We start from the raw sequence: 27,553 nt of genomic DNA, 5'->3' as shown, positions 1-27,553 counted from the left end.
CTCTGACCTAAATCTCATAGGATTGCGGTGGGATCCATGAAACCACGTCTTTGGAATGCCCCACAAGGGTGAAAGAGAATGAGGTGGCCAAAGGCAGGGTTGTACAGAGCATTTCATACGCAGCAGCTGTAAAATGGTTGAGAGTTTGAATGGTGCACCAGAAGAGTCCATGGTGCTGAATAGGCCTACACTGCAGGCTGCAGGGGTTGCCTTTCACCAGCAGGATCCTGACATTTTAAAGCTTAATAAGGTGGACATTGTGGCCTTTATAGCTATTGTAATTAATGGCACTGCCAAGGTAGAGAGAAGGTCCAGGAAGATAGAAATCATAGTGGATGTGGCGGATTGGTTCCTGGGGCTGAAAGATTTCTCAGCAAAGGAGTTACATGGAATATTGGCACAAGCTGTACCAACCTCTCAGGTCCTAGAGCCTGAGAAGGAAGATATGGGATAATTAAAAGAAGGAAGGGAGAGTTTTGTTTGTTTTGGCAATGTATTATTTTTATTAGGGTGGATTAAGTTTGTTTCACTATTACGTATGGATTTAAAAAAATGTATTTATGTATTATTTATTTGCATTGCCGCCATCCAGTTGGTGGCGGAAATCCCCCTTTTTGGGTTGTAGTCCACCATAAAACAAGAAGAAGGAAATATTATTATTAAGAGCTTTGACTTCAGAAGCACGAAAGGGTATGTTGAGTGGTGGAGTCCCATCCTCCCAGGCTGTTGGCATGGTGCAGGAGCAGATAGGGTTAAAGTAATGGAATGGGGTAGTGGGGTTTTAATGACTGTAGGGTTAGTTGGAAGGGTGTATTTATTTTATAAAATATTTCCTTTTCACGTTTTCTTATCACAAAGTATAATGGATTTCAATTATAGTCCAGTTTGTGGCAGTAATTACCACATTTTGGATGCCAACCGCCGTTAAACCTCGAAGAAGAAGACTATTTCCTGGTCTTGCATCTGATGTGTGAAACAGTTTTAGTGGAGGTAGCTAGACTTGGGAGGACATTTTTCATCAGATAGTGTATACCCGATTAGATTTCCTTCTCGAGGTGGAAGGCACTTAAAAGATTCGTCGGCTCACTTATTTTTGACGTTTAAAAAAAATAAAATTAAAGGTTCTCCTTTTCACGTTTTTGTTTTCTTTACTTTGGTATATTCTCTCGTGTACATGGTGGCAAGATGATGGATTTCTTCACCATCTTCAGTAAGGGAGGCATAGTGTTGTGGTGTTTTCAGGGAACCGGGGTTACAGAATCCTTCACCGGGCCTGTCAACGCGCTGATCCGCTCCGTGATCCTTCAGGTAAGAGATGCTTTCAAATCAAGGGACAGCTGTCATGTTTCCGTGCCGCCTAGCGGTGTGTATGTATGGTTGTTTTTCAGTATGCGCCAGAGCGTCGCCACTTCGTCAACAAACTGGGGGTTACACGAGCACAATTTATTTTGCCAGCCACATGACAATAGCACAGCATAGTGGGATTATCCCAAAAATGCAAGGCTATTACCACGTTGCTAGCTAACGTTAGATGTCAAATATTTTTACTGAACAAAAATATGAACGCAACATGCAACAATTTCAAAGATGGTACTGCATTACAGTTCATATAACGAAATCCGTCAATTGAAATAAATTAATTAGGCCCTAATCTATGGATTTCACATGACTGGGAATACATTTTTTGGTACCAGATACTTTAAAAAAAAGGTCGGGGCGTGGTCTGGATCAGAAAACGAGTCAGTATTTGGTGTGAACACCATGCAGTGCAACATTCCTTAACATAGAGTTGATCAGGCTGTTGATTGTGGAATGTTGTCCCACTCCTCTTCAATGGCTGTGTACAGTTGCTGGATTTTGACGAAAATTGGAACAAGCTGTAGTACACTTTGATCCAGAGCATCCCACACATGCTCATTGGGTGACATGTCTGGTGAGTATGCAGGCCATGGAAGAACTGGGACATTTTCAGCTTCCAGGAATTGTGTAGAGATCCTTGTGACATGGGCCGTGCATTATCATGCTGAAAGATGAGGTGATGGTGGAGAATGAATGACACAACAATGGACCTCAAAATTTGATTTGATATCCTATTTGTCACATGCCGAATACAACCGGTGTAGACCTTACTGTGAAATGCTTACAAGCATTTACAAATTTGTGCCAAACATTTGAGAGAAATAAGCTTTTTGTGCGTATGGAACATTTCTTGGATCTTTTATTTCAGCTCATGAAAAATGGGACCAACACTTTACATGTTGCATTTATATTTTTGTTCGGTGCAGAACATATGAGAAATGTTTACATTTCCGTGATGAAACCTCTGATCTGTGTTACGGTATTGAGTAGCCTAATGTTAATGCTTCTCTGATTTTTGTTTCAGGAACGCAGTGGCAACAATTCCTATACTCATGATGCCTTGAGTCTTAAGTACAAACTCGATAATGAGTTTGAGCTGGTTTTTGTGGTAAGTTTCATATAGAAATGTGATTATAATGCACTGTAGTTCTATTTCCTGAAGGAAAATACCATACTAGCATACAGCAGTGTTAGCTTCTCATGCCGTCTATGGTGTGGACTCAACTGACCATGTTTGTCTTTCTTCTTTTTTTTTTTGTACAGGTGGGTTTTCAAAAAATCCTGACGCTGACGTATGTTGACAAGTTCATAGATGACGTACAGCTAAGTTGGTACCTTAATAAATAAGGCCCATGTGGTGTAGAAGTGCTTAGTTTATAGGAATTGCACATCTTAATAAAGTCTTGTCTTGTTGTCCAGGGGATGCAGCTGAGCTCGATGAAGGGTGACCTGCTCGCTGTGGATTACGTGTCCAGCGAGGAAGATGCGGTGGAAGTTGCTGACACAAGCAAACAAATGTGAGATCCTTAGATGATTAAATATGTCAGATAATAAGAAGCATGGCTAAGGAATGGAAGCTTTGAATGGGACGTTGTGCCCTGTTGCACCTGACGACTTAAGTATCCATTTGATTTTTTTTAGCCCCAAAAGGGGTGCTTATGGGGGGATGTTTGGGATGCTCAAGGGCCTGGTGGGTTCCAAGAGTCTGAGCCAGGAGGACATGGAGCCAGTTCTGGACAAGATGAGGGACCACCTCATCGGTATGGACTCCTCTGTTCTCCACTACAGTATCAATTTAACACATGCACTCCCCTATGTATTTATTTAGACTGTGAAGCTAAAACTTTACATTTGGCTCTATACTCCATTATTTTGGATTTCAGGTCAAATGTTTCATATCAGGTGACCGTACAGAATGTCATTTTTTTTGTGTGTGTAGTTTCGTACATATGTTTTAACGTTTAGAAATGAAAGCACTATGTATCTAGTCCCTCCATTTGAAGGTGTCTTACGTATTTGAAATAATTCACTTGTGGGGTAGTCAAGTTTAGTATTGGTCCCATATTCCTAGCATGCAATGACATCTCGTTACAAACTTGTTAGCTGCATTTAAAGTTTGTTGTGTTACAGATTATGTTGTGGACAATAGAAAAGAATGGTAAATAATGTTCACTTATGGTGAAAATAATAATGTTCTTGAACATGGCAGCCTGTGACACATTCCGTGCAGGGGCCGTGGAGCAGCTGCGTACCCACCATCCACATTAATGTGGATGCTACCATGATTACGGATAATCCTGAATTGTGAATAAGGAGTGAGAAAGTTAGAGGGATAAATATCATACCCTCCTAACATCCCTTGTTATTGGTAATGGTGAGAGGTCCGCATGCCTTGGGGTATGGTCTTTGTGCCTCTAACTTTCTCACTCATCATTATTAATGATTAATTCATGATTATCTGTAATCATGGTAGCATCCACATGTACTTCAAATGGGGGAGTAGATGCATAAAGTGCTTTCAATTCTATATGCTTAAACATGTATGAAAATACCCTCAAATAAAAGGTGACATTCTGTACTGTCGCCTCATATGAAACATTTAATCTCAAATCCAAAATGCTGGAGTATGGAGACAAATGTTTTATCTTCACTGTCCAAATAAATACATAAGGGGGTGTACATAACTAGCCAACCTTGATTTGTTCATGTCCTAGTTCACCTGAGGGAAAAGCTTCACAGTCGACTTGTATTCATTGAATTTTCTGTCATCAATTGTTTTTGCAGCTAAGAATGTAGCAGCTGAAATTGCCTCCCAACTCTGTAGCCAAGAAACTGGAGGGCAAAGTCATGGGTACCTTCACTAGTGAGTACAACTGTCTTCCAGCCAGTCAGAATATAATAAGTCCACATTAGAATGAGTTTACATGTGGAGATTGAAGTGAACTAGATGGACTTCTCTCCCCCAAAGAGATGCGAAGACACTGCACAACAGTTCAGAGTATACCTCTTGCTCTGATAAAGCCCTCCCCTCTCTCTAGCTGTGGCATCAACAGTAAAGGGGGCCCTGCAGGACTCCCTGGTCCAGATCCTGCAACCAAAGCGGCGTGTGGACATCCTGAGAGACGTCTTGGAGGCTCGGAGCCAGCGCAGGCCCTTCGTCATCACCTTCTGTGGGGTCAACGGGGTTGGCAAGTCCACCAACCTGGCCAAGGTTAGATCCACCAGTGTGTCAATGTTTTTTTTCCTGTTAACCATCATATTGAAAACATTGGTATTGCTGGGGATTTTAAACCTGGGTTGCATCCATTTAACCAAACCAGGTCCTGGTTGGGACTTTCCTGGCTGTACTATGACCTAGATAACCTAGTAAGCCCCCATTCAGACCACAGAAAAACCAGCAGGGAAAATGTTGTTTTATTTACTGAAACCCTCCATCCTCTGTGTGCAGATCTCTTTCTGGCTAATCGAGAACGGTTTCACCGTGCTGATAGCAGCCTGTGACACATTCCGTGCGGGGGCCGTGGAGCAGCTGCGTACCCACCAGCGCCGCCTTAACTCCCTGCACCCCCCTCAGGACGACCCGTAGTGCAGCTTTATGAGAAAGGCTACGGGAAGGATGCCGCTGCCTATGGTAACCATACCATGCCCCAGCTTGCCATTCATATATTAGATCATTTTAGCCCCATAGTATGCAATAGCTCTGATGTCTTATCTCAATTAAATGTATGGTGATATGCAGGAGGGGTTCACGAATGCTTCTTAATGTATCACATACAAACTGAGTATACAGACCAAGCCAGACATCCATTCAACCAAGTGAAGAAATCCTCCTTTGTCTCCCCGTCTCTGTCCAGCCCGTAACCAGGACTTTGATGTGGTGCTGGTGGACACTGCTGGACGGATGCAGGACAACACCCCGCTGATGACGGCCCTGGCCAAGCTGATAGCTGTCAACATGCCTGACCTGGTGCTGTTTGTGGGGGAGGCTCTAGTGGGCAACGAGGCTGTCGACCAGCTAGTAAGAGTCCTTTTAGAACATATAACACCCTACTCTTTCATCAGCCTGTGACACTCAGATCCCTAGAAGATAAAAAACGGACTACCAAATAAATTTGCATCCGTTTCAAATACTCTTGAGTTTATTTTGGATTATGCTATATCTTTATTTTTGGATTTTTTCTGGATCAAAAAAAGGACCCCCTCTTGGTGGTGTAAAAACATTTGAGAATTTCTAAGCCAATTTCCTAAAATTGTTGAATATTGGAGCGAAGCGATTATTTTTTTGTTTTTTTTGCAGTTAAACTATTTTATTGTAATTCTGCGATGGAGCTGAGAACTTTTCACTTCTAAAGCTAGTTTCCTACAATGCTATGTAATTTGCCATAGCTAATGCTGTGTTTTGCTAATACAATAGCCAGATGAATAGTGCTAAATTCTGCTAAATTTTCAATTCACCTTGACTGTCTAGCTTTTATTTGGGTTATTGTTACTTGTCGAAGATTATATTATAAAAACATGTATGGGGAAAGTCTTTTCTACATACTTCGTTTTTTTGTCGTTTTAAGTTTACACCGAAAGAGTTTCTCCATCCCAAATACTTACTTTTTTTTTTTTTACAGTGTTTGGATTTAGGTGATCTGAAAAAAACTTAGGCGGCCCATCCAAGGATTAAAATGGCATAAAAATGTGAGCTTTACTGGATTATATTTTTCAATATTGTCACACAGAGGGCACATTTCACATTTAAGTCATTTGGCAGACATTCTTATAGAGAGCTTTACAAGAGCAATTAGGGTTCAGGTGCCTTGCTCAAGGGCACATCAACACATTTATCACCTAGTCGCTCGGGGATTCGAACCAGCAACCTTTCCGTTACTCACCCACTCTGCTTAACCGCTAGGCTACCTGCTGCTTACTGTAACTGTTTGTTGATTTGCATAGCTGTCTCATGTTGCACTCCACACTGTATAACGAGTGCGATACTTTACTTTCAGGTGAAATTTAACCAGGCGCTGGCTGATCACTCCATGTCTGATAAGCCACGTCTCATTGATGGGATCGTTCTCACCAAGTTTGACACCATTGGTTTGTATGCCATTAAATACATGTAAAAATAAAACAAGTTTCCTGAACTTTCTTATATCTGTCAGATATAGGAGACACTTGAGAACAAACTTCACTTTTATATTTTGTTGGGACCATCTGTTCCATGTAGTGAGTCTGTTATTTAATCAATTTGTATGGACTAATAGCAGTAAGGACAAAAATAATCAAATATATATACAGTACCAGGCAGTTTGGACACACCTACTCATTTAAGTTTTACTTTATTTTTACTACATTATAGAATAATAGTGAAGACAACACTATATAAAATAACACCTGGAATCATGTAGAAACCAAAATATATTGTGAGTTTCTTCAAAGTAGCCACCCATTGACTTAATGAGTGCTTTCCACACTCAACCAGCTTCATGATGTAGTCACCTGGAATGCTTTTTCAACAGTCTTGAAGGAGTTCCCACATATGCTGAGAACTTGTTGGCTGCTTTTCATTGTCTCTGCGGTCCAACTCATCCCAAACCATCTCAATTGTGTTGAGGTCAGGTGTTTGTGGAGGCCAGGTCCTCATGACTCTCCTTCTTGGTCAAATAGCCCTTACCCAGCCTGGGGGTGTGTTTTGGATCATTGTCCCGTTGAAAAACAAAATGATAGGATGGCGTAACTGTGAGTGCTGCAGAATGCTGTGGTAGCCATGCGCCTTGAATTCTAAATAAATCAGACAGTGTAACCAGCAAACCACCACCTCTGTGTTTCACAGTATGCACCACACATGCGGAGAGCATCCATTCACATACTCTGCGTCTCACAAAGATAGAGGTTGGAACCAAACATTTGGACTCGTCAGACCAGATTTCCACCTGTCTAATGTCCATTGTTCGTGTTTCTTGGCCCAGCAAGTCTCTTTGTTATTGGTGTCCTTTTAGTAGTGGTTTCTTTGCAGAAATTTACCATGAAGAATCTCTGAGCAGTTGATGTGTCTAACTTGAACTATTTGAAGCATTTATTTGGACTGCAATCTGAAGTGAAGTTAACTGTAATGAACTTGTCCTGCTGCAGAGGTAACTCCGGTTCTTCCTTTCCTGTGGCGGTCCTCATGAGAACCAGTTTCACAGCGCTTAATGGTTTTTGTAATTTTCCTGATGGACTGTCGTTTTTCTTGCTGTAATATGGACTTGGTCTTTTACCAAATAGGGCTATATTCTGTATACCACCCCTACAATGTCACAACACAATTGACTGTCTCAAACACATTAAGGAAATACATTTGACAAATTACCTTAAGGCACACCTGTTAATTGAAATGCATTCCAGGTGACTACCTCATGAAGCTGGTTGAGAGAATGCCAAGGCAAAAGGTGAATACTTTGATTTAAAACATGTGTTCATACAATGTAGAAAATAGTAAAAAAATAAATAAACCCTAGAAGTCAACTTTTCACTGGTACTGTATATATTGCTATACTTCAAAGGGTCTTAAAATTCAAACTCATCCTTGGTCTGACCATCTTAAAACAATTCCATATAGCTCAGAACCCCCCCCCCAGCTTACCTTTATGGGTTAACAGTGTCATAGTTTTGAGACAATTGTTTGATGGAAGTCAAAGCTTTTAATGACATCCTAATCGGTAAGAACAGAAGTCTGCGTGGTTTGTGGTTGCAAAGCTGACGTCACTCCTCCCTTCAGGTTGGCGCTGCTATCTCAATGACCTACATCACAGGGCAGCCCATTGTGTTTGTCGGCACGGGGCAGACCTACAATGACCTGCGGAGCCTCAATGCCCGTGCTGTGGTGGGCGCCCTTATGAAGGCCTGAGTGGCTGCTGCCTGCATCTATGTTCACCACCATCGTGACAAAGCCAACCACAAACACTGCGCTTTGAGATGTTTGGTCCTGCAGTTCACATCCTAACTATGATCCTCCACATGGCACCAAACACAAAACTCACAGGCTTCCTCCCAGCTCCGTCTGGGAACGGGGCGGTTGTTGACTTTTTAAGCAACATTGCACTAAGATCTCTTGAATTTGGACCAACAGTTTAAAGTACCTCAATTTTGTTTAGCTTTAAAATGATGCGGTGAAGTTCAACAAGAGACATTTCCATCGCATTGTCTTTTTCCCCTTCACTTCAATAAGAAAATGGCAGGTATGAATGCTTGCTGGAGGTGACACGTTTCAGCAGCCACCCTTGTCCCTGAGTAAAGCTTAGTGCCCATCCCGTCTCCCTGAAGCATCACCACTGCAGAGGTGACTGTCTGCTGAAAACATCAATAAGCCTGCACAACATTAACTCGTTTCTCTCGCTCTCCATGATGGACCCCTATGCCCCCTTCTTCCTCCGAATTGGAGAGTTCAATTTGGTGAAGAGACATGGGTTATTACATTTGCGGTTAAAAGTCCAGAGACGTCAAAGGTCTCTGGACAACAGCTTTCTACCCCTTTGTCATTTTGAAAACAAAATAAAAGGGTCAAAATGACAAGTCTTACATTTTTCCAGTCCCATATGTCAATTTGAGAACGTAAACATTTCTAAATAAAGCTGCTATGATAGCCTGTAACAACTTATGATTTTGTTATGTAACCTACAGCTTATGTTTATACGTTTTCCAATTCCAACTTTGGAACATAAATGTTGATAGTGTGGTCTGGATAACAAAGGCAAAATGTCATATTTTGCCAACATGGAAAAGTATTGCAACAGGAAGAGTCGAGTGGCAACTGGTGTACAGTGCATTCGGGAAGTATTCAGACTTTTCCACCCCTACTCTAAAATTGATTTCATTCCCTCAATCTCCACCCTAAAACAAAGCAAAAACAGGTTTTTAGAAATATTCTAATTTAAAGATGAATAGACCTTATGTGAATAACTATTCATACCCTTTACTATGAGACTCAATTGATGCATCCTGATCTTTGAGCTGTTTCTACAACTTGAAGCCCACCTGTGGTAAATTCAATTTATGGGACATGATTTGGAAAGGCACACCTGTCTATAAGGTCCTAGTTGACAGTATGTCAGAGCAAATACCAATCCATGAGGTCGAAGGAATTGTCCATAGAGCTCAGACAGGATTGCAGCTCCCCAAGAAAACAAGTCTCCATTCTTAAATGAAAGAAGTTTGGAACCACCCAAGACTCTTCCTAGAGCAGGCCGCCCAGCCAAACTGAGCAATTGGGGGAGAAGGGCCTTGGTCAGGGAGGTGACCAAGAACGTAATGGTCACTCTGACAGAGCTGCAGAGTTCCTCTGTGGAGATGGGAGAACCTTCCAGAAGTACTCAACCAATGGTAGTGGCTAGGCAGAAGCCACTCTTCAGTAAAAAGGCACATGACAGCCTGCTTCGAGTTTGCCAAAAGGCACCTAAAGGACTGACCATGAGAACCAAGATTTTCTGGTCTGATGAAACCAATATTGAACTCTTTGGCCTGAATGCCAAGCATCACGTCTGGGGGAAACCTGGCACCATCATGCTGTGGGGATATTTTTCAGCGGCAGGAACTGGGAGACTAGTCAGAATCGAGGGAAAGATGAACAGAGGAAAGTAGAGATCTTTGATGAAAACCTGCTCCAGAGTGCTCAGGACCTCAGACTGGGGGCGAAGGCTCACCTTCCAACAAGCCAATGACACCAAGACAACGTTGGAGTGACTTCGGAACAAGTCTGAGTGGCCCAGCCAGAGCCCAAACCTGATCGAACATCTCTGGAGACCAGAAAATAGCTGTGCAGCGACACTCCCCATCCAACCTGACAGAGCTTGAGGATCTGCAGAGAAGAATGGGAGAAACTCCCCAAATACAGATGTGCCAAGTTTGTAGTGTCATACCCAAGAAGACTCAAGGCTGTAATTGCTGCCAAAGGTTTTTCAACAAAGCACTGAGTGAAGGGTTTGAATACCTATAAGATTATTTTTTACTTTTGCAAAATTGTCAACCTGTTTTTGCTTTGGGTATTGTGTGTAGAAATAATATTTAATCCATTGTAGAATAAGGCTAACAAAATGTGGAAAGAGTCAGGGGTCTGAATACTTCCCAAATGCACTGTATGATACCAAAGGTTTTATTTATTTTTTAAAGCACAAATACCTACAGATTTCACAAAACATGCAGTATTAAAAATCCAAAAGCCTTATAAAGGACAGTATACTATTTTTTTCAGCACATGAGTGGCCAAGTGATTGTTACTCTAAAGATGCCTCATCTAAGTCACTGCTGAACCTGCAGACAAGATTCTCAAAAACCTTTCAACATGTTACCATGCTTCACAGATTTAACAAGCTGCTTTCAAGTTAGCATGGCAAGCATTATTTTCAGAGACTACATAGTTAACATCTATTGATGCTGTATGCTTTGAGACTTGACAGTTTCATAAGAGGACCGCATAGTTGATCCTAAACAGGGGAGGATGGGAAGAGCTATAGGAGGACAGGCTCATTAATGTCTGGAATAAATGGAACGGTGTCAAACATATGAAAACCACGTTTGACCCAGTTCCATTCAAGCCATTACAATGAGCCATCCTCCTATAGCGCATTCCACCAGCCTCCTCTGATGTGGATATGTTGTGCTACATTTTTGCCACGCCTGCTTCTCTTCAAATTCAGGGAGTCTTTAGCATAGCTAGGTCCTCAGGACTCTCCAGCCATTCATTCAGGACAGGATTCATTTACAAATTATGTTGAGCTAGAATCCAAGTCAGGGACCTGTCCTTATGTCATCCCTACATCAGTCTTCCATTGCCCTTTCCAACATCTTGTTCCAGATGTTAAGGTGTAGGGAAACACTTTAATTGGGTTGCCAGCTGCTTTAAAAGTTTACTTTCCTGCTGGGTCTTTCCCTTTGTCATGACAACCGGTAAAGATTAAAATAAAAACAATAAGTTGGTGACTAGAATAGTAACATGGGTCTCTTCTGGCCCATATTTGCCTGGCGGAGTAGTAGTAGATCCAATGAAACCTGAGTAGAAGTAGACTGAAGGAACTGTGGATGAAAATGACTGATACTCCTGTCTGTTTTGTGCCTGTCAAGAAGGATAGTCTGGGCAGAAAGAGAAGGAGAAGAAATAAAATATGAGGACCAACAGCTGTATATTACCACAGACTGCCATGGATTATAGGTAAGCCACTTGTGTGTAAGGGGTATGAATTCCAAGGAGGTTTTCACTAATGAAATGCCTGGATATAAGCACAATAAACAGGTATATTCTAAAAGCCTGGATATAAGCTTAATAAATAGGTATATTCTAACAGGATGAAATTAAGTGGATTTAGGGAAATGCCTCTTGCATGCGAGCACCGACAAAGAAGCACACAATCCTAACCTTGGAGGCTTTTCTGTGAATGAAAGCCATTCTGGGTTTCCTGTTCTTCTTGGGAGGGAGATCCTATGAAAATCAATGAAATCAACAGATTAACAAATAATAGCGAGCGCAAACAAAGTAGCTACTCATGTTTAAACAGGCTAATGTGCTACTCGGCTCACTAAAATAGAATTCCTCAGTAGCATCACCGTAAGATAAGATCCAAGCCCTAAGTAGATAATTGTTTTACGATTTACACTTCAGTAACATACCACCAACTAATAAGTGATCCATTGTAGGAAATGGATACAGTATGATTACTAAACATACAGTGAGTGAGTAATTTCACTGAAATTGACTTCTTTACCCCAGCCGTTAGTGACAGCGTCGCGGTTGCAGATCTCGTTGGCCAGCCGTTCAAAGTACTCAGGCAGGTCGGAATACTCATTGCCGTAAGAGATGACCTTGATGCCCTTGTCTAGCATGTTGTCCCGCAGCTTCTTGAACTCTCCCACGTCCTCACGCCGCACCAGCATGAAGTGCTCCAGGTCCGACTTGTGTTTGACCGCCTCTAGGAACAGAGCCTGGAAGGTGGTGTCATCCACCGTGCGCCCGCAGCCCAGGAACACAAACGACTTGGTCTCATACAGTTTCTGGATCTCCCTCTGTCAAACCAATGGAGTTCAGTTTGCATTATGACACTGACAGAATTAACTTAACTACAATTAACGCAATGGGTCTTAAATTGGTTGAAAAAATGTAAACGGCAACTGCTAAGCGCTGAAACATTTCCAGGGTATAATTTAGAAAGGCTGCCCGCCTCACTCACCATGACCTCAGTGTTCCTCAGTACATTCTGGTAGCCAGCAGGGTGCAGTACAATACCGCTGGGATTCGTGTAAACACCGTGAATGTGCAAAACACTCAGACTTCTCTTCCCCTGAGCCCACTCCAGGACCTGTACGGACACAAACATTTCACAGTCCGTCACACCAAATCCTGTTCTCACTGGGTAGGGAGTGACACCGCTAATGTCAGACAGGAATGTTAGTCCTGATGGAGACAGGGCATAAATACCACACCCAATGGTCAATATCGCAGGCTTAATACATAGATGTGAATCATTAAATTGAATCTTAAATGTGAATCAATCAATTATTTTCAACGAGTCTACATAAATAACAATCCATGTTGGGTTCCTTCTAAGGTAAGAGCGTTTATAAATTCTGCTTAAGGAAAAATCTGTCATATTAGTTCCTATTTCTGATCAAATACCAATATAGATTCATCCATAAACCTTGACAACAGTTGGAAGTTTGAAACTTTGACCTTGCCATATACTAACTACATCCTACTTCTGTCAGAGACAAAAGACCTTCACAGGTCAATGCATTGACCACTTTCTCTGGTTTAAGGACACCATATTAGAAGGGCAACACTATTAGAAGACATATGTTGGTCTTTGAATCAAATATGTTCCCTTGAATTCACCTTTAATAAGCCTTAAACAATGTTTTATGTGCAAGAGCATTCCCTGTGTTGTGAGCCTAAACCTGTGACAGTAGTATAGTTAAACTGTCATGCCCTCAGTCTCATCAACTACTTCCTCTGATGGCGTCTGAAGATCACAGGGGGGCCAAAGCCTATGTTCCAATGCCCACACTTGCATACCACTTATAATACATGCCCAATATATTGCTTATTAAATAGATATGACAATTTTAAAACGTTTAATGTTTAAACTGCACTTGTTTTATCCTTTAAACATTCAGAATAAAAATCATTAAATGACGTGAATTACAACGCAGATCTGGTCCAATGCAGTTCCGGCTACCATACGGCGCTCATCTTACTGCTGTCCCCAACTCACTCAGCAACAAATGGTAGTTAATGACGTTTTTAGGTTCTCTGCTGTGTGCCTCTCCTCCATGTTCTCAGTGGTCAGCACATGGGGCTTCATGTCCCACTTCTCATCAATGTGATGGCTCATTGCAGTGATGTATGACAGCGTGTTCATAGTTGTCCAACAATGTTGTTAATGCCAATTATGGGGCGTCTTAGAGCTCATACTTTGTACTTGCAGAACAATCATTGTACAATTTCTTCATCCAGGCCGTCACGGTTTTTCGACATGGCATCTTGTAGTCTGGTTCTAGCTATGCCATCAGGGCACTGAAGCGGACATCCTCTAGCATTGACAATGGCTGCATATCAACTGCAATCATTTCTGTAATCAGCGCTATAATTTTCTCACTCTGTCCCTTATCGCACTTCTTTGGTGTGAAGAGCCTGTCTAATGTCTGGGCCTGCGCTACTGCCAACAACGGTTCAAATGGTTAAGCATTGTACTTGTACTCCCACTGTAGCTCAATTCCACCTCACAAAGCATGCATTTCACCACCTTCTCATTTAACTTCTCTAAGTATTGCCATACAGGACTTCACGGTTGTCACGTCTCTGTCTCACTCTCTGATGATGATGATTGGGACCTGTTAGTGGTAGTTTTGTGATAACTCCACTGTGATTTTAATTTTGTGGGGAATTTCTTTTTCAGTTAGGGATTTTTTCAAAACGATAAATCCCAATTTAATTGAAATGTTCATACCCAACTGCTTCATAGCGAAGTGGTATGCTAGTGTGGCTTCTGCAAGAGAGGCTATATCTGCATTGCATAAATAATACACTCCATGACAAACTAGGTGGACACCCCTTCAAATTAGTGGATTGACTATTTCAGCCACACCCGCTGCTGACAGGTGCATAAAATCGAGCATACAGCCATGAAATCTCCATAAACAAACATTGGCAGTAGAATGGCCTGTACTGAAGAGCTTAGTGAAGTGTCAACTTTAAGTGCTGTTATTGTGAAGTGGAAACGTCTAGGAGCAACAATGGCTCAGCCGTTAAGTGGTAAGCCACACAAGCTCACAGAACGGGACCGCAGAGTGCTGAAGCACGTAAAAATCGTCTGTCCTCGGTTGCAACATTCACTATTGAGTTCAAACTGCCTCTGGAAGCAATGTCAGCACAATAACTGTTAGTCAGTAGCTTCATGACATGGGTTCCCATGGCCGTGCAGCCGCACACAAACCTAGGATCACCATGCACAATGGCAAGCATTGGGTGGAGTGTTGTAAAGCTAGCCGACATTAGACTCTGGAGCAGTGAAGGGATGAATCACGCTTCACCATCTGGTAATCCGACAGTCTAGACCAGTGGTCACCAAACTACGGCCCGCGGGCCGGATACGGCCCGTCAGCACATTTGGCCCGGCCCTCTGAACAATACCAGAGACGCTATCGAATTTTTTTCCTATTTGGCCTCCAGAAAAAAAATCCTAGGCCCGGCCCTGTCAAAGAGAAAACGGAATAATGGCGAAAAGGTTAGGTAAGAGAAAAATTGATTCAGAATGCAGGGTATTTAACCTGCAGTGGACAAACATTTTTTTTTTTGTTCAATGCAAAGAAAAGGCTGTTTGTCTCATCTGTCAAGAGACGGTGGCGGTATTCAAAGAATACAATCTTCGCCGACACTATGAATCCCGTCACAAAGACAAGTACGATAGCTTGCAAGGCCAAATACGAGCAGACAAACTCTCAAAGCTAAAAAGTGGACTACTATCTCAGCAGAATACATTTGTACGCCAAGCTCAGCTGAACCAGGCATCCGTTCGGGCCAGCTTTCGGGTTGCTAAACTGATAGCAAGAAGCGGTAAGCCTTTCACTGACGGAGAGTTTGTTAAGAAATGTATGGATGCTGTCGCGGAGGAGGTGTGTCCCGAGAAGAAAGATGCATTTAATGCCGTAAGTCTGTCGGCGAGTACAATCACCAGACGCGTTGAAGAAATCGGGAGTAATGTATATGCCCAGCTGCAGCAGAAGACGAAAGAATTTGACTTTTTTCATTAGCACTGGATGAGAGCACGGACGTGCAAGACACAGCGCAACTGCTCATTTTTATTCCCAGCCTTCATATCAGTTTGAGTTGGCTGAGTTACAGAACTGTGATGTTCTGAAAGACGCATTCAAGCCCAACAGTCTCATTGACTTCTATGCCGCCCTCCCAAACGACACATATCCAAACATCAAAAAACACGCAATGAAAATGTCCACAGTTTTTGGCAGCACGTATATCTGCGAGAAAACCTTTTCTCGCATGAAACTGCTGAAAACCCCGATGAGATCAAGATTGACAGATGAACATTTGCATCAGTGCTTGAGACTGGCTGTAACTAGAATGGAACCTGATATTCAACTTCTCACCAGCCAGATGCAGGCCCACAGTTCACACTGATGAACATACATAGGTAAGCTCACTTTTCTGACTTGAATGAGTCATTCTGAGCATAAACAAATATAATCATAATAAAATCTACTGGGATAAAATCCATCTTTACAACCATACTGGTAGTGAAATGTATTGTGCTGTGTAGGTGCTGTATCACTTAGTTCAGTTTCTCAACCTGCTTCTTTTGTGGTTTTCACAGGGAAGTTGATGAGAGAGAGCTGCAAACAGCGGTGTCTACAAGCCTACTGGAACCTACAAAAGGATTATAAGGAAGGAACACAAGAACTTTAAGAGACTGCTCATATGTGTCAGAGAGATTCTGCTCTGACAACTGAGCTGAACTTTTATCTGTTAAGATTGTGCATGGCACGACAGCAAGTTAATGTTCCATGGCTTTTTTTTCTATGAAGAACCCAGAGAGAGTTATTTAGTTATTATTTATTTCCTGTTTTTTCTGTGAAGAACTCAGAGAGGGTTATTTAGTTATTATTTATTTCATTAATAGTGTTATTATTTGTTTCCTGACTTTTTTTCTGTAAAGAACCTGGAAAGGGTTATTTGGTTATGTGTGGCTTTCTGGAAAACAATACATTTTTTAAGCTCCCCTACGATCGTCACACTTTTTCTGTTACAAACTGACACCGGACCCCATCAGAGAAGGGAAAAGTTATGTGGCCCTCACAGGAAAAAGTTTGGGGACCCCTGGTCTAGACGATTCTGTGCTTCCAACTTTGTGGCAACAGTTTGGGGAAGACCCTTTCCTGTTTCAGCATGACAATGGCTCTGTCCATAAAGTGAGGTCCATACAGAAATGGTTTGTCGAGATCGGTGTGGAAGAACTTGACTGCCCTGCACAGAGCCCTGAACTCAACCCCATTGAACACCTTTGGGATGAATTGGAAAGCCAACTGCGAGCCAGGTCTAAACGGCCAACCCTCACTAATGCTCGTGGCTGAATGGAAGCAAGTCTCCGCAACAATGTTCCAACATCTAGTGGAAAGCCTTCTCAGAAGAGTGGAGGTTGTTATAGCAACAAAGAGGGGGGACCAACTCCAATGATTTTGGAATGAGATGTTCGACGAGCATACTTTTAGCCATATAGTGTATTTTCTGGTAAATCCCCAATTGACATCCATCCATGATGTGTTATTGCAGTGAAAATTATGTACACACAATTTAGAATTTGGCCCTAAAGAGAACACAAGGCCATGACTATAGAGATCTTTCCAAAAGGAAAAGGATCCGTTTTTACCTTCTTCTCGTCGGTTAGGTCCAGAGACTCCAGCTTCGATCCCTGGTGGGCTGCGTAGATCTCCAGCAGGTTGTCAAAGTTGGTGGTGAGAACCAGCGCTCCACTCTCCATCAACTGCAGTACGGAGCGGAGAAGGTGCTTCCCCGCGTTCTCCATCTTACACTCCAGATCGTCAAACACCTCGTACAGGCAGTCCTTGAAGAAGGTAGACCGCACATTGCCTGTTCTCTGCAATGATCGGGCAGGAGCACAATTAATAGAGGTTAGTGGGTGTCTATTGATTATACAGATTATACCGCTGGTACTTAACTACTAGGAGGGAGACCATTTAGAAAAGCATTTTCAGGTTTTTAAAAGGTACAATAAAGCATTTATGACTGGTTGTTATAGTCTTGAAAATGTTTTTCCATCAGTAGCAGGGACATGTAAACAGTTGCTGTACACGGTGAGTCTAATTGCTATGGAGCAGAGAGTTAGAGGGCAGGCTGTTTGAGTAGCCATGCGATTATGGCCGTCTGTAATGGATAAATCTCATTACTCAGAGCTACGCCGAATGCACACTCTACCTGACAGTGGTTGTAGGAAAACAAAGGAGAAGGGCTGGCCCGCTATGAATAGCACTGTCGAGGTGAGCTTAGCGCACACAGCACAAGCGAGCTGCCTGGCCGACTGCTGGACTGTCCAGAGATTAGAGATCCAGTGGGCAAATTAACTAACAGGATCCCTTTTCACAGGAAGGAAGTCATTATCACCAAGAGCATGCATCTAGCTACCCACTCACCCTGCTGTTGACTTCTACACCGAATGCATTCTCATTTTGTTTGAGGACTTATGTAATGACCAAATAAGGTAAAGTAGTACCATGCTCCTATCCTGAGATTGATATCGCCTCGGATGAGACACTAAAGTTGAGTTGTTTTCAACTAACCTGGTCCTAAACAGAGAAAGTTGAAATAATTGTTCTTAGTATTTTGCCTAGGTCATTCAACGACAGCAGGAAAGGATTTAGGTCACAAACATGCTGATTCTAACCTTCAGATTAGGCTCATTAACTGACATTACGGGCCAAAACACAGCACTAATCCACAGTTATTTACATTGTTTGGATTGCTCTCGTTATAGCACCAATACCATTGGGTTAAACTGCTGTGTCCCACCCGGTATTTGATGCCTTCTTGTGATGAGGGACAGAAGCCTCGGTTCTCTTCAGCTGTTCTGTGAACAAGCACCCAGTGGGCACACACTGGTTGAATGAAATTACGTTGAACCAACATGGAATAGACGTTGAATTGACATCTGTGCACGGTGGGAAACAATGTGACTAAAAGACAAGGTGAAGCCAAAGACAAATTTCTCCTACACTCTACGAGAGTCCTTTTTTCAATGCGTTTCTTTCTCTTTACACTTTCAGCATACTAGGTAGAGGTCGGCCGATTAATCGGAATGGCCGATTAATTAGGGCCGATTCAGTTTTCATAACAATCGGTAATCGTCATTTTTGGACACTGATTATGGCCGATTACATTGCACTCCACGAGAAGACTGCGTGGCAGGCTGACTACCTGTTATGCGAGTGCAGCAAGGAGCCAAGGTAAGGTGTTAGTTAGCATTAAACTCATCTTATAAAAAACAATCAATCTTAACATAATCACTAGTTAACCTAGTAATATCATCAACCATGTGTAGTTATCTAGCTTGTCCTGCGTTGCATATAATCGACGTGGTGCCTGTTAATTTATCATTGAATCACAGCCTACTTCGCCAAGCGCATTCGCAAAAAACAAGCGCTTTCGCAAAAAAAGCACTGTCATTGCACCAATGTGTACCTAACCATAAACATCAATGCCTTTCTTAAAATCAATACATATTTTTAAACCTGCATATTTAGTTAATATTGCCTGCTAACATTAATTTATATTATCTAGGGAAATAGAAATTCTCTTCTCTTGCGTTCTGTGCAAGCAGAGTCAGGGTATATGCAGCAGTTTGGGCCGCCTGGCTCGTTGCGAACTGTGTGAAGACCATTTCTTCCTAACAAAGACCGTAATTAATTTGCCAGAATTGTACATAACTATGACATAACATTGAAGGTTGTGCAATGTAACAGCAATATTTAGACTTAGGGATGCCACCCGTTAGATAAAATACGGAACAGTTCTGTATTTCACTGAAAGAATAAACGTTTTGTTTTAGCATATTAATGACCCAAGGCTCGTAGTTCTGTGTGTTATTATATTAAAATTAAGTCTATGATTTGATAGAGCAGTCTGACTGAGCAGTGGTAGGCAGCAGCAAGCTCGTAAGCATTCATTCAAACAGCACTTTCCTGGATTTGCCAGCAGCTCTTCTCTGTGCTTCAAGCATTGCGCTGTTTATGACTTCAAGCCTATCAATTCCCGAGATTAGGCTGGCAATACTAAAGTACCTATTAGAACATCCAATAGTCAAAGGTATATGAAATACAAATAGTATAGAGACATAGTCCTATAATAACTACAACCTAAAACTTCTTACCTTGGAATACTGAAGACTCATGTTAAAAGGAACCACCAGCTCTCATATATTCTGAGCAAGGAACTTAAACGTTAGCTTTATTACATGGCACATATTGCACTTTTACTTTCTTCTCCAACACTTTGTTTTTGCATTATTTAAACCAAATTGAACATGTTTCATTATTTATTTGAGACTAAATTGATTTTATTGATGTATTATATTAAGTTAAAATAAGTGTTCATTCAGTGTTGTTGTAATTGTCATTATTACAAATATTTTTTATTTATTTACTATTATTATATATTTTTTTTTTATTTATTTATAAAATCGTCCGATTAATCGGTATCGGCTTTTTTTGGGTCCCTTTTGGTATCGGAATCGGCGTTGAAAAATCATAATTGTCGACCTCTAATACTAGGTTCTAAAAAATGTGAGATTCAGGCTACTTCATATCGTAAGCGCCATACATCTATAATTCGCTATTCAATAGTTTTATGTTCCGCTACAATTGCGTGCCCCGTTCTGATAAGATGCTGAACATGTACAGAGGCCTGTGGCGCACCACCGCCTGTTAAGAACAGAAAAATATTTGCCACAGGGTCCATGGCGGTGTAATCACCTGATCTGCATGATTGTGAACCTGGAATAAAAGCGATGGCCCACACTGGGCAGTTGGTTCCTTTTGTGACAACAGGTGGGCTGCTGAAACAAAGCACGTTTAAGCAATCTGAAAGGTGCAATGAGACATGACCAACACTGAAGGCAGATGGTATTAAGAACCGGTTATGGTTTGACCCGACCTGGTATGAAGGGGATACGGGCCGGTACCAAAATCAAAAAATATTTCCCTTTGAATTTCTCTGTAATTTAGTCACAGTCCACTGATTCGTTGACTTATTGAGAGAAATCAATGGGAGGTTATTCACTGGGGGGATTTCTTAATCTAGCGAATCAAATAACAGGCCTTAAAAGTCCTGTTTAAATTAACCTGAGTACCAGAACTGTTTGAGTCAACTTGTGTGGCTTTGAAAACAAGGAATTGCATGATGACGTGTTGTAGTAATCCATCAGTGCTGTACTTAAGGTTAGGGCATCACCTTTTACACAGAACACAGGTTGAAAAACCTGAATCAAACATTTTAGAATTTAGATAAAAACATTGAACTATGCTGACTCCTTGCCACTGTCATTCCCACTATGATTACAAATCCCAATAAAGGAAAGTTTACAATGAAAGTCACTGGTGTGTCTCAACCAGCTGGAGACAGTGTGCTGTCTACATCTGGCTATATGTGTGTGCACAGGAGCGGGGAAGCCTTACCGGAGAGAGCTTCTGGATGAGGTCATGAGCCACGTGGACTAGGTTCTTGTCCTCCTGCAGGCTCTTCTGAAAACGCCTACTCTCCTCTTCCTCGAGGAGGTCAAAGTCGTTGGCTGCGTCCAACAAGGCCTGGATCAAACCCTTCCAGGAGCGCAACGCGGGGACCTGAGGGGCCACAGCTGAACTCACCCCTGTACCAATAACTAGGACCAGCTCGGGCGCCCGCTTGGTCTTCAGGCTGGGCAGCAGTTTCCTTTGGGGCAGGCAGAGATTGAGTGATGGTTCCATTGATGGTTCCCAAATCCTTAGACAACATGAAGGTTAAACAAATCATGGCAAGTTTACTTGGCTGCTGTTCGAACTCAAACCTAGGCTGAAAACGTAAAGAATGGGTTTAAAAACAGAAACTATGAGAAAAAGTTCCTGACCAGTCTGATATTGATAATGCATTGGCATATAAAGAGGAACAGAGTACTAAATGTAGGCTAGTCATATCAGTTTTTGATACCTGGGTTTTTTGGCGTTGGAGTCAACATCCTGAGTATCAGCATGAGCTGGTCGCTTCTCGGTTTTCACAGTCACAACAGAGGCCACCACAGAGGCCATTCAGCTCCTGTAAGACAACCATGAGATTGAATATACAGTTGAAGTCAGAAGTTTACATACACCTTAGCCAAATACATTTAAACTCAGTTTCACAATTCCTGACATTTTATCCTAGTAAAAATTCCCTGTCTTAGGATCGCCACTTTATTTTGAGAATGTGAAATGTCAGAATAATAGTAGAGTGATTTATTTCAGCTTTTATTTCTTTCATCACATTCCCAGTGGGTCAGAAGTTTACATGCACTCAATTAGTATTTGGTAGCATCGCCTTTAAATTGTTTAACTTGAGTCAAACGTTTCGGGTAGCCTTCCACGAGCTTCCCACAATAATTTGGGTGAATTTTGGCCCATTCCTCCTGACAGAGCTTGTGTAACTGAGTCAGGTTTGTAAGCCTCCTTGCTCACACAAGCTTTTTCAGTTATGTCCACATATTTTCTATTGGATTGAGGTCAGGGCTTTGTGATGGCCACTCCAATACCTTGACTTTGTTGTTCTTAAGCCATTTTGCCACAACTCTGGAAGTATGCTTTGGATCATTGTCCATTTGGAAGACCCATTTGCGACCAAGCTTTAACTTCCTGACTGATGTCTGGAGATGTTGCTTCAATATATCCACAATTTTCCCTCCTCATGATGCCATTATTTTGTGAAGTGCACCAGTCCCTCCTTCAGCAAAGCACCCCACAACATGATGCTGCCACCCCCGTGCTTCACGGTTGGGATGGCGTTCTTCGGCTTGCAAGCCTCCCCCCTTTTCCTCCAAACATAACGATGGTCATTATGGCCAAATAGTTATATTTTTGTTACATCAGACCAGAGGACATTTCTCCAATAAGTACAATCTTTGTCCCCATGTGCAGTTGCAAACTGTAGTCTGGCTTTTTTATGGCGGTTTTGGAATAGTGGCTTCTTCCTTGCTGAGCGGCCTTTCAGGTTTTGTTGATATAGGACTTGTTTAACTGTGAACGTAGATACTTTTGTACCTGTTCCTCCAGCATCTTCACAAGGTCCTTTACTGTTGTTCTGGGATGGATTTGCACTTTTCACACCAAAGTACATTCATCTCTAGGAGACAGAAAGCGTCTCTTTCCTGAGCGGTATGACAACTGCGTGGTCCCATCGTGTTTATACTTGCGTACTATTGTTTGTACAGATGAACATGGTACCTTCAGGTGTTTGGAAATTTCTCCCAAGGATGATCCAGACTAGGGGAGGTCTCCAATTTTATTTTCTGAGGTCTTGGCTGATTTCTTTTGATTTTCCCCATAATGTCAAGCAAATAGGCACGGTGTTTGAAGGTAGGCCTTGAAATACATCCACAGGTACACCTCCAATTGACTCAAATTAGCCAATCAGAAGCTTCTAATGCCATGACATTTTCTGGAATTTTCCAAACTGTTTAAAGGCACAGTCAACTTAGTGTATGTAAACATCTGACCCATTGGAATTGTGATACAGTGAATTATAAATGAAATAATCTCTCTGTAAAAAATTGTTGGAGATATTACTTGTGTCATGCACAAAATAGATGTCCTAACCGACTAGCCAAAGCGATAGTTTGTTACAATAAATTTGTGGAGTGGTTGAAAAACGAGTTTTAATGACTCCAACCTAAGTGTATGTAAACTTCTGACTTCAACTGTAAATACAATGCCATCAAATCAAAGCAATAACTTAAGTGCAATGCAATCTGGAGGGACCACAGAGAGTCATGATCTCAGTTTACTGTATCATACATAGAACAGCACCCTTACAGGGCAGTATCCCACTGTCCCCATTGCTACCGAAGGCAGGGCATCAGATTCACCTTACACTAGCCTTACACAGTAGAACATTCATGGGGATAACCCAGAGAATATTTAAATCACCAAGTACTGTGAGATAGCTATGGGCAATTCCACTCTGGTTTTTCACTTTAAAATGTACGCCAAACAAAAAACTATTGATTTTGATGTTTAACTTCTTAAGGTATAGGGGGCAGCATTTTCACTTTTGGTTAAATAGTGTGCCCAATTTCAACTTCCTGCTACTCATGCCAGGAATAAGATATGCATATTATTAGTAGATTTGGATAGAAAACACTGACGTTTCTAAAACTGTTTGAATCATGTCTGTGAGTATAACAGAACGTAGCAGGCAAAACCCAGAGGACTAACCGTTCAGAATTTTGTTTTTTGGTCTCTGTCTGTTCACAGAGTTCTCATTGGCAAATTATATTTCTTATGAACCTGTTTTCAGTTCCTACCGCTTCCACTGGATGTCACCAGTCTTTGGAATTTGGTTGAGGTTATTAATTTGTGCAATGAAGAAGTAGGCCATCTAGGAACTGGGTAACACTGTTGAGTTGCGCAAGACGTGAAAAGTAGCATGGTTTGTTATCTTCCTGTATTGAACACAGATCCGTCAACAATTTGATTGACTATTAACGTTTAAAAATACCTAAAGTTGTATTACAAAAGTAGTTTGAAATATTTTTGCAAAGTTTATAGGCAACTTTTGAAATATTTTGTAGTGACGTTGCATTTTTTGGAAGCTGTTTTTTTCTGGATCAAACGCATCAAATAAATGGACATTTGGATATATATGGACGGAATTAATCGAAGAAAAGGACCAATTGTGATGTTTATGGGACATATTGGAGTGCCAACAAAAGAAGCTCGTCAAAGGTAATGCATGTTTTATATTTTATTTCTGCGTTTTGTGTAGCGCCTGCAGGGTTGAAATATGCTACCTTCTTTGTTTACTATTGGGCTATCTTTGACCAGACTTTGTATCTGCACAGTTCTTCCTGTAAATGTTTTATATATTTTTTATTTAATGGAAATTGTTAAAGACACACTATGTGGAAATCGCTTCGCCATTTCCTGGTTGCTAAAATTCGAATAGTTTGCCTAATTTTAGTTTATGTGACAAAACAAGCAAGTACAGTGTAGAGAATCATTGTACCATGTAAACCGCTGAACCACCGCTGTGAAATATACTTTCAGGAACCGTTTGAAGCTGGTGTACAAAACCAAAACCAAGAGTAAAAGACGCAAAATCTAAACTTCAGAACAGGAAGCATAGAAATAGAGCACATAGAACATATTACTACTGCTTCTTAACCCCTTTTCACATTACACATAAGCACGCTGTTACATTGCAAAGGATGTCATGCATTTCAATGGAGACACAGTGGAGTGAAAACGCAACGCCACCTTGCGGTTGAAGGTTCCGTGGATACTTAGATTTGTTTTTCATTTTTTACTTTGCCTTGTCTTCAGTCCAGCCAGAGTTCGTCGGAGAACAGGAAGTTACAAAAAGATGAAAATATGTGGTTTTCGGTGATGGCTTTATAGCTAGCAATTTCTAAACAATTACACATTTCTATAAGTAAGTACTAGTTTAACAGTAATTTTAAATAATACACTTTGGCTGTTAAGCCAATTATATTATGACTGTTGCCTCCCATTTAAGTTTGATGGTAATGATATTTGTTTATTATTATAATTGTTAGGTGGAGGTTGCTAGCTACAACGGTATCTTCAACCTAGCCTAGCTTTTAGCTGCTCTGCAGTGTAAGCTAGCTTGACTTGCATTAGTTGAGGTAAAACTAAACAAAACATGTTCTATTATCACCTGTAACAATAGATTTATCCTTGAATGAAAGGGTAATATCTCCTAAAATAAATATGCTCTCAGAAGAGACAGGCTCTCCTCAATATTGTGTTACAAACACTACACTCACAGATAGAACAATGGGACAGATATTTCACCGGAAGCGTCCACTTGGCGTTTTCACTCACTGCCAAATATGGTAGTGAGTGAAAAAGAAGATGAAACGAGATAGATTTTGGCCGACATTCTGAAAATGTTCTCATCGATTCAACATTTGATGTCAATGTTATGTTCCCAAAACTAAAATATGTTAGAAAGTGGACTACATTTTGTAAACGTTATTCTTTGCCAGTTTTTAAAAATGGCGTTGTTTAGAAGGGGTGCAAAAGCAAACTGAGAGTAGGCGTTCCCTAACCGGAATATGTGAATAAATGCTTGAACTTGCCAATAGGATGTCGCTAGCTCATGCTTGGCTCTGCCCACCTCCATGCTAGTTCTGCCCACTATGACTAATTTGTTCCCATTTGAAACAATGGTCCATATTGGTTTAATTACACATATCTTTTGGGGCTCTCGAGTGGAGCAGCGGTCTAAGTCACTGCATCTCAGTCTCAGAGGCGTCACCACAGACCCTGGTTCCATTCCAGACTGAATCACAACCGGCTGTGATTGGGAGTCCCGTAGGGCGGCACACAATTGGCCCAGTGTTGCTGGGTTAGGTCGCCATGTAAATACGAATATGTTCTTTAACGGAGTTGCCTAGTTAAGTAAAAAAAATGTAAAAATGTAAAACTTGTCTGATCAGTACGTCAAGAAAATGACGTATGGCGTAATGAAAAACGTCACGACGTGAATTGGTTCTAGATCTATTACTTACTTTAATTTTTATGTGAATTTAATCGGGTCGCCCAAAAAGTTACATATGCAGCATTAAATGTAGTCCTCAAATTGTGCATAGAGTTCTATGGTTGGTTAAACTTTGAAATCTGTGTTTTGTTTGGTATAGCTGCATTTTATAGTAAAACATCAGTCTCAGCGTAATCGGTAGCTGGCTAAAGTCGTGCTTGAGGCTTATTTATTGTATCATTATTGCAATAATAGTCTTAGTGCTAAATCAGAATGATCATGTCCTCCGTCTGGAGACATTTCCTGACAAACTTCAACTAAGGAAACATGTGTTTTTTTGACGTGTACATTTATGAAAGCAAAATTTGAATAAAAAAAATTGACAACAATAAGCAAAAGTTAGCTGACTGTACAGTACACTGTATACTTCTTTGTCTTTATTGTTACTGGCCAACTGACGTTAGATAGCTAGCTAGCTACTAGCTAAGCAAGTGAAGTGCGCTGCCAGGAAGAACTGGCTAACGTTACGTTAGCTAACCAGCAGGTAAAAGCTCAATGTACAGTAGGCTATCTAGAATTACGTTAAAGTTGAGCTGGCTGTGAAATAAAACACACTTGCTTGTTAAATTCACACAGGTATTTACACTTACCCTGATAACTCCCAACAAGTTGCTTTTTTTTTTGGTCGAGTTAACGTTAAGTTAGCTGGCATGCAACTGCGAGTTAAATATCAGTCTACCGACATATCCTGCTTTAAAAGCCGGTATTTGCAATTGTTGTATTTGACATGGCGTAGTCTGAGTGCCTTTGCCTGCTAGATATTATTATTAGCAAATCTATTTAGCTATAAACATTTCTGACGACTTCCTCTGTGTGCACAACCTGTCGACTCACATGCTGCTGGAGGTCTGTGTGTGTGGTGATGAGTTGGACAAGGGATGTGCTTGGTACGCGGCTACCACAGATAGAACGATGGGACATATATTTCACCGGATGTATAAATGTGAAGCTTCTGGTTGGCAGTTCCACTAATTGCCAAATATGGTAGTGGGAGGAAGCCCACTGGCCGGCAGTGGGAGAGGATGGAACGATATGGATTTTGACTGAGGTTCTGCACATCGATGCGACGTTTGATTTCAATACAGTTTCTGTTCCATAAACTAGAATATGGTATGAACAGATTGGACAGTTTTTTACTTTACCCTTTGCAGAAGTTTGAGAAAAACTGCGTTGTTTAGAAGAACAAACGTGAATTAAATTATTGCACACGCGCACTTCAAAGAATTAGGCGTTCCCTAACTGAAATATGCAGATAATGCTAGAAAGCGCCAATTAGGATCTAGCCCATCTCGTTGTTTGTACTGCCCACTATGACTCATTTGTTCCCGTTTGAAACGACAGGCTAGGGTCTATCTTAGTTTAGTTGTAAAA

The 27,553-nt window shown here is 41.4% G+C and overlaps 2 protein-coding genes across 4 annotated transcripts; one reads left to right on the top strand and one right to left on the bottom strand.

The window, feature by feature from the left end:
- The first annotated feature begins 836 nt into the window (after positions 1-836).
- LOC115137755 (signal recognition particle receptor subunit alpha-like) lies at positions 837-10,329 on the top strand. Its single transcript, XM_065024055.1, is given in 13 exon segments — positions 837-1,308; positions 2,384-2,467; positions 2,623-2,703; positions 2,740-2,876; positions 3,001-3,119; positions 4,144-4,180; positions 4,182-4,222; positions 4,398-4,570; positions 4,808-4,928; positions 4,931-4,990; positions 5,214-5,377; positions 6,354-6,452; positions 8,108-10,329. Coding segments are annotated over 13 exon segments (1,368 nt in total). The 5' UTR covers positions 837-1,185; the 3' UTR covers positions 8,237-10,329.
- Positions 9,129-27,087, bottom strand: LOC115136660 (protein FAM118B). 3 transcript variants are annotated; one of them, XM_029672264.2, is made up of 8 exons: positions 27,017-27,087; positions 21,581-21,685; positions 21,073-21,376; positions 17,256-17,483; positions 12,546-12,674; positions 12,084-12,381; positions 11,738-11,800; positions 9,129-11,454 (listed from the first exon to the last, which is right to left on the bottom strand). In XM_029672264.2, exons 2-8 carry the CDS (start codon positions 21,676-21,678, stop codon positions 11,441-11,443), a joined length of 1,134 nt encoding a protein of 377 aa, XP_029528124.1. In that variant the 5' UTR covers positions 21,679-21,685; positions 27,017-27,087; the 3' UTR covers positions 9,129-11,440. The 3 variants fall into 3 exon arrangements, with proteins under 3 accessions (XP_029528124.1, XP_029528123.1, XP_029528125.1); XM_029672263.2 differs by having other exon boundaries at positions 26,773-27,055; XM_029672265.2 differs by having other exon boundaries at positions 21,073-21,325; positions 26,773-27,055.
- Between the last annotated feature and the right edge of the window lie 466 nt (positions 27,088-27,553).

This window comes from Oncorhynchus nerka, linkage group LG11, assembly GCF_034236695.1.
Source record: "Oncorhynchus nerka isolate Pitt River linkage group LG11, Oner_Uvic_2.0, whole genome shotgun sequence".
NCBI classification, from domain to species: Eukaryota; Metazoa; Chordata; class Actinopteri; order Salmoniformes; family Salmonidae; genus Oncorhynchus; species Oncorhynchus nerka.
The sequence above is the reverse complement of the archived record's forward strand: the minus strand, read 5'-3'. Positions and strand labels throughout refer to the sequence as shown.

Coding starts and splice junctions, on each gene's coding strand:
- LOC115136660 (XM_029672264.2), bottom strand. CDS start 21,678: ATGGCCTCTGTGGTGGCCTCTGTTGTGACTGTGAAAACCGAGAAGCGA. Junction 12,382..12,545: donor TGAGGAACACTGAGGTCATG/GTGAGTGAGGCG, acceptor TTGGTTTGACAG/AGGGAGATCCAGAAACTGTA. Junction 11,801..12,083: donor CGCTGTCACTAACGGCTGGG/GTAAAGAAGTCA, acceptor TGATTTTCATAG/GATCTCCCTCCCAAGAAGAA.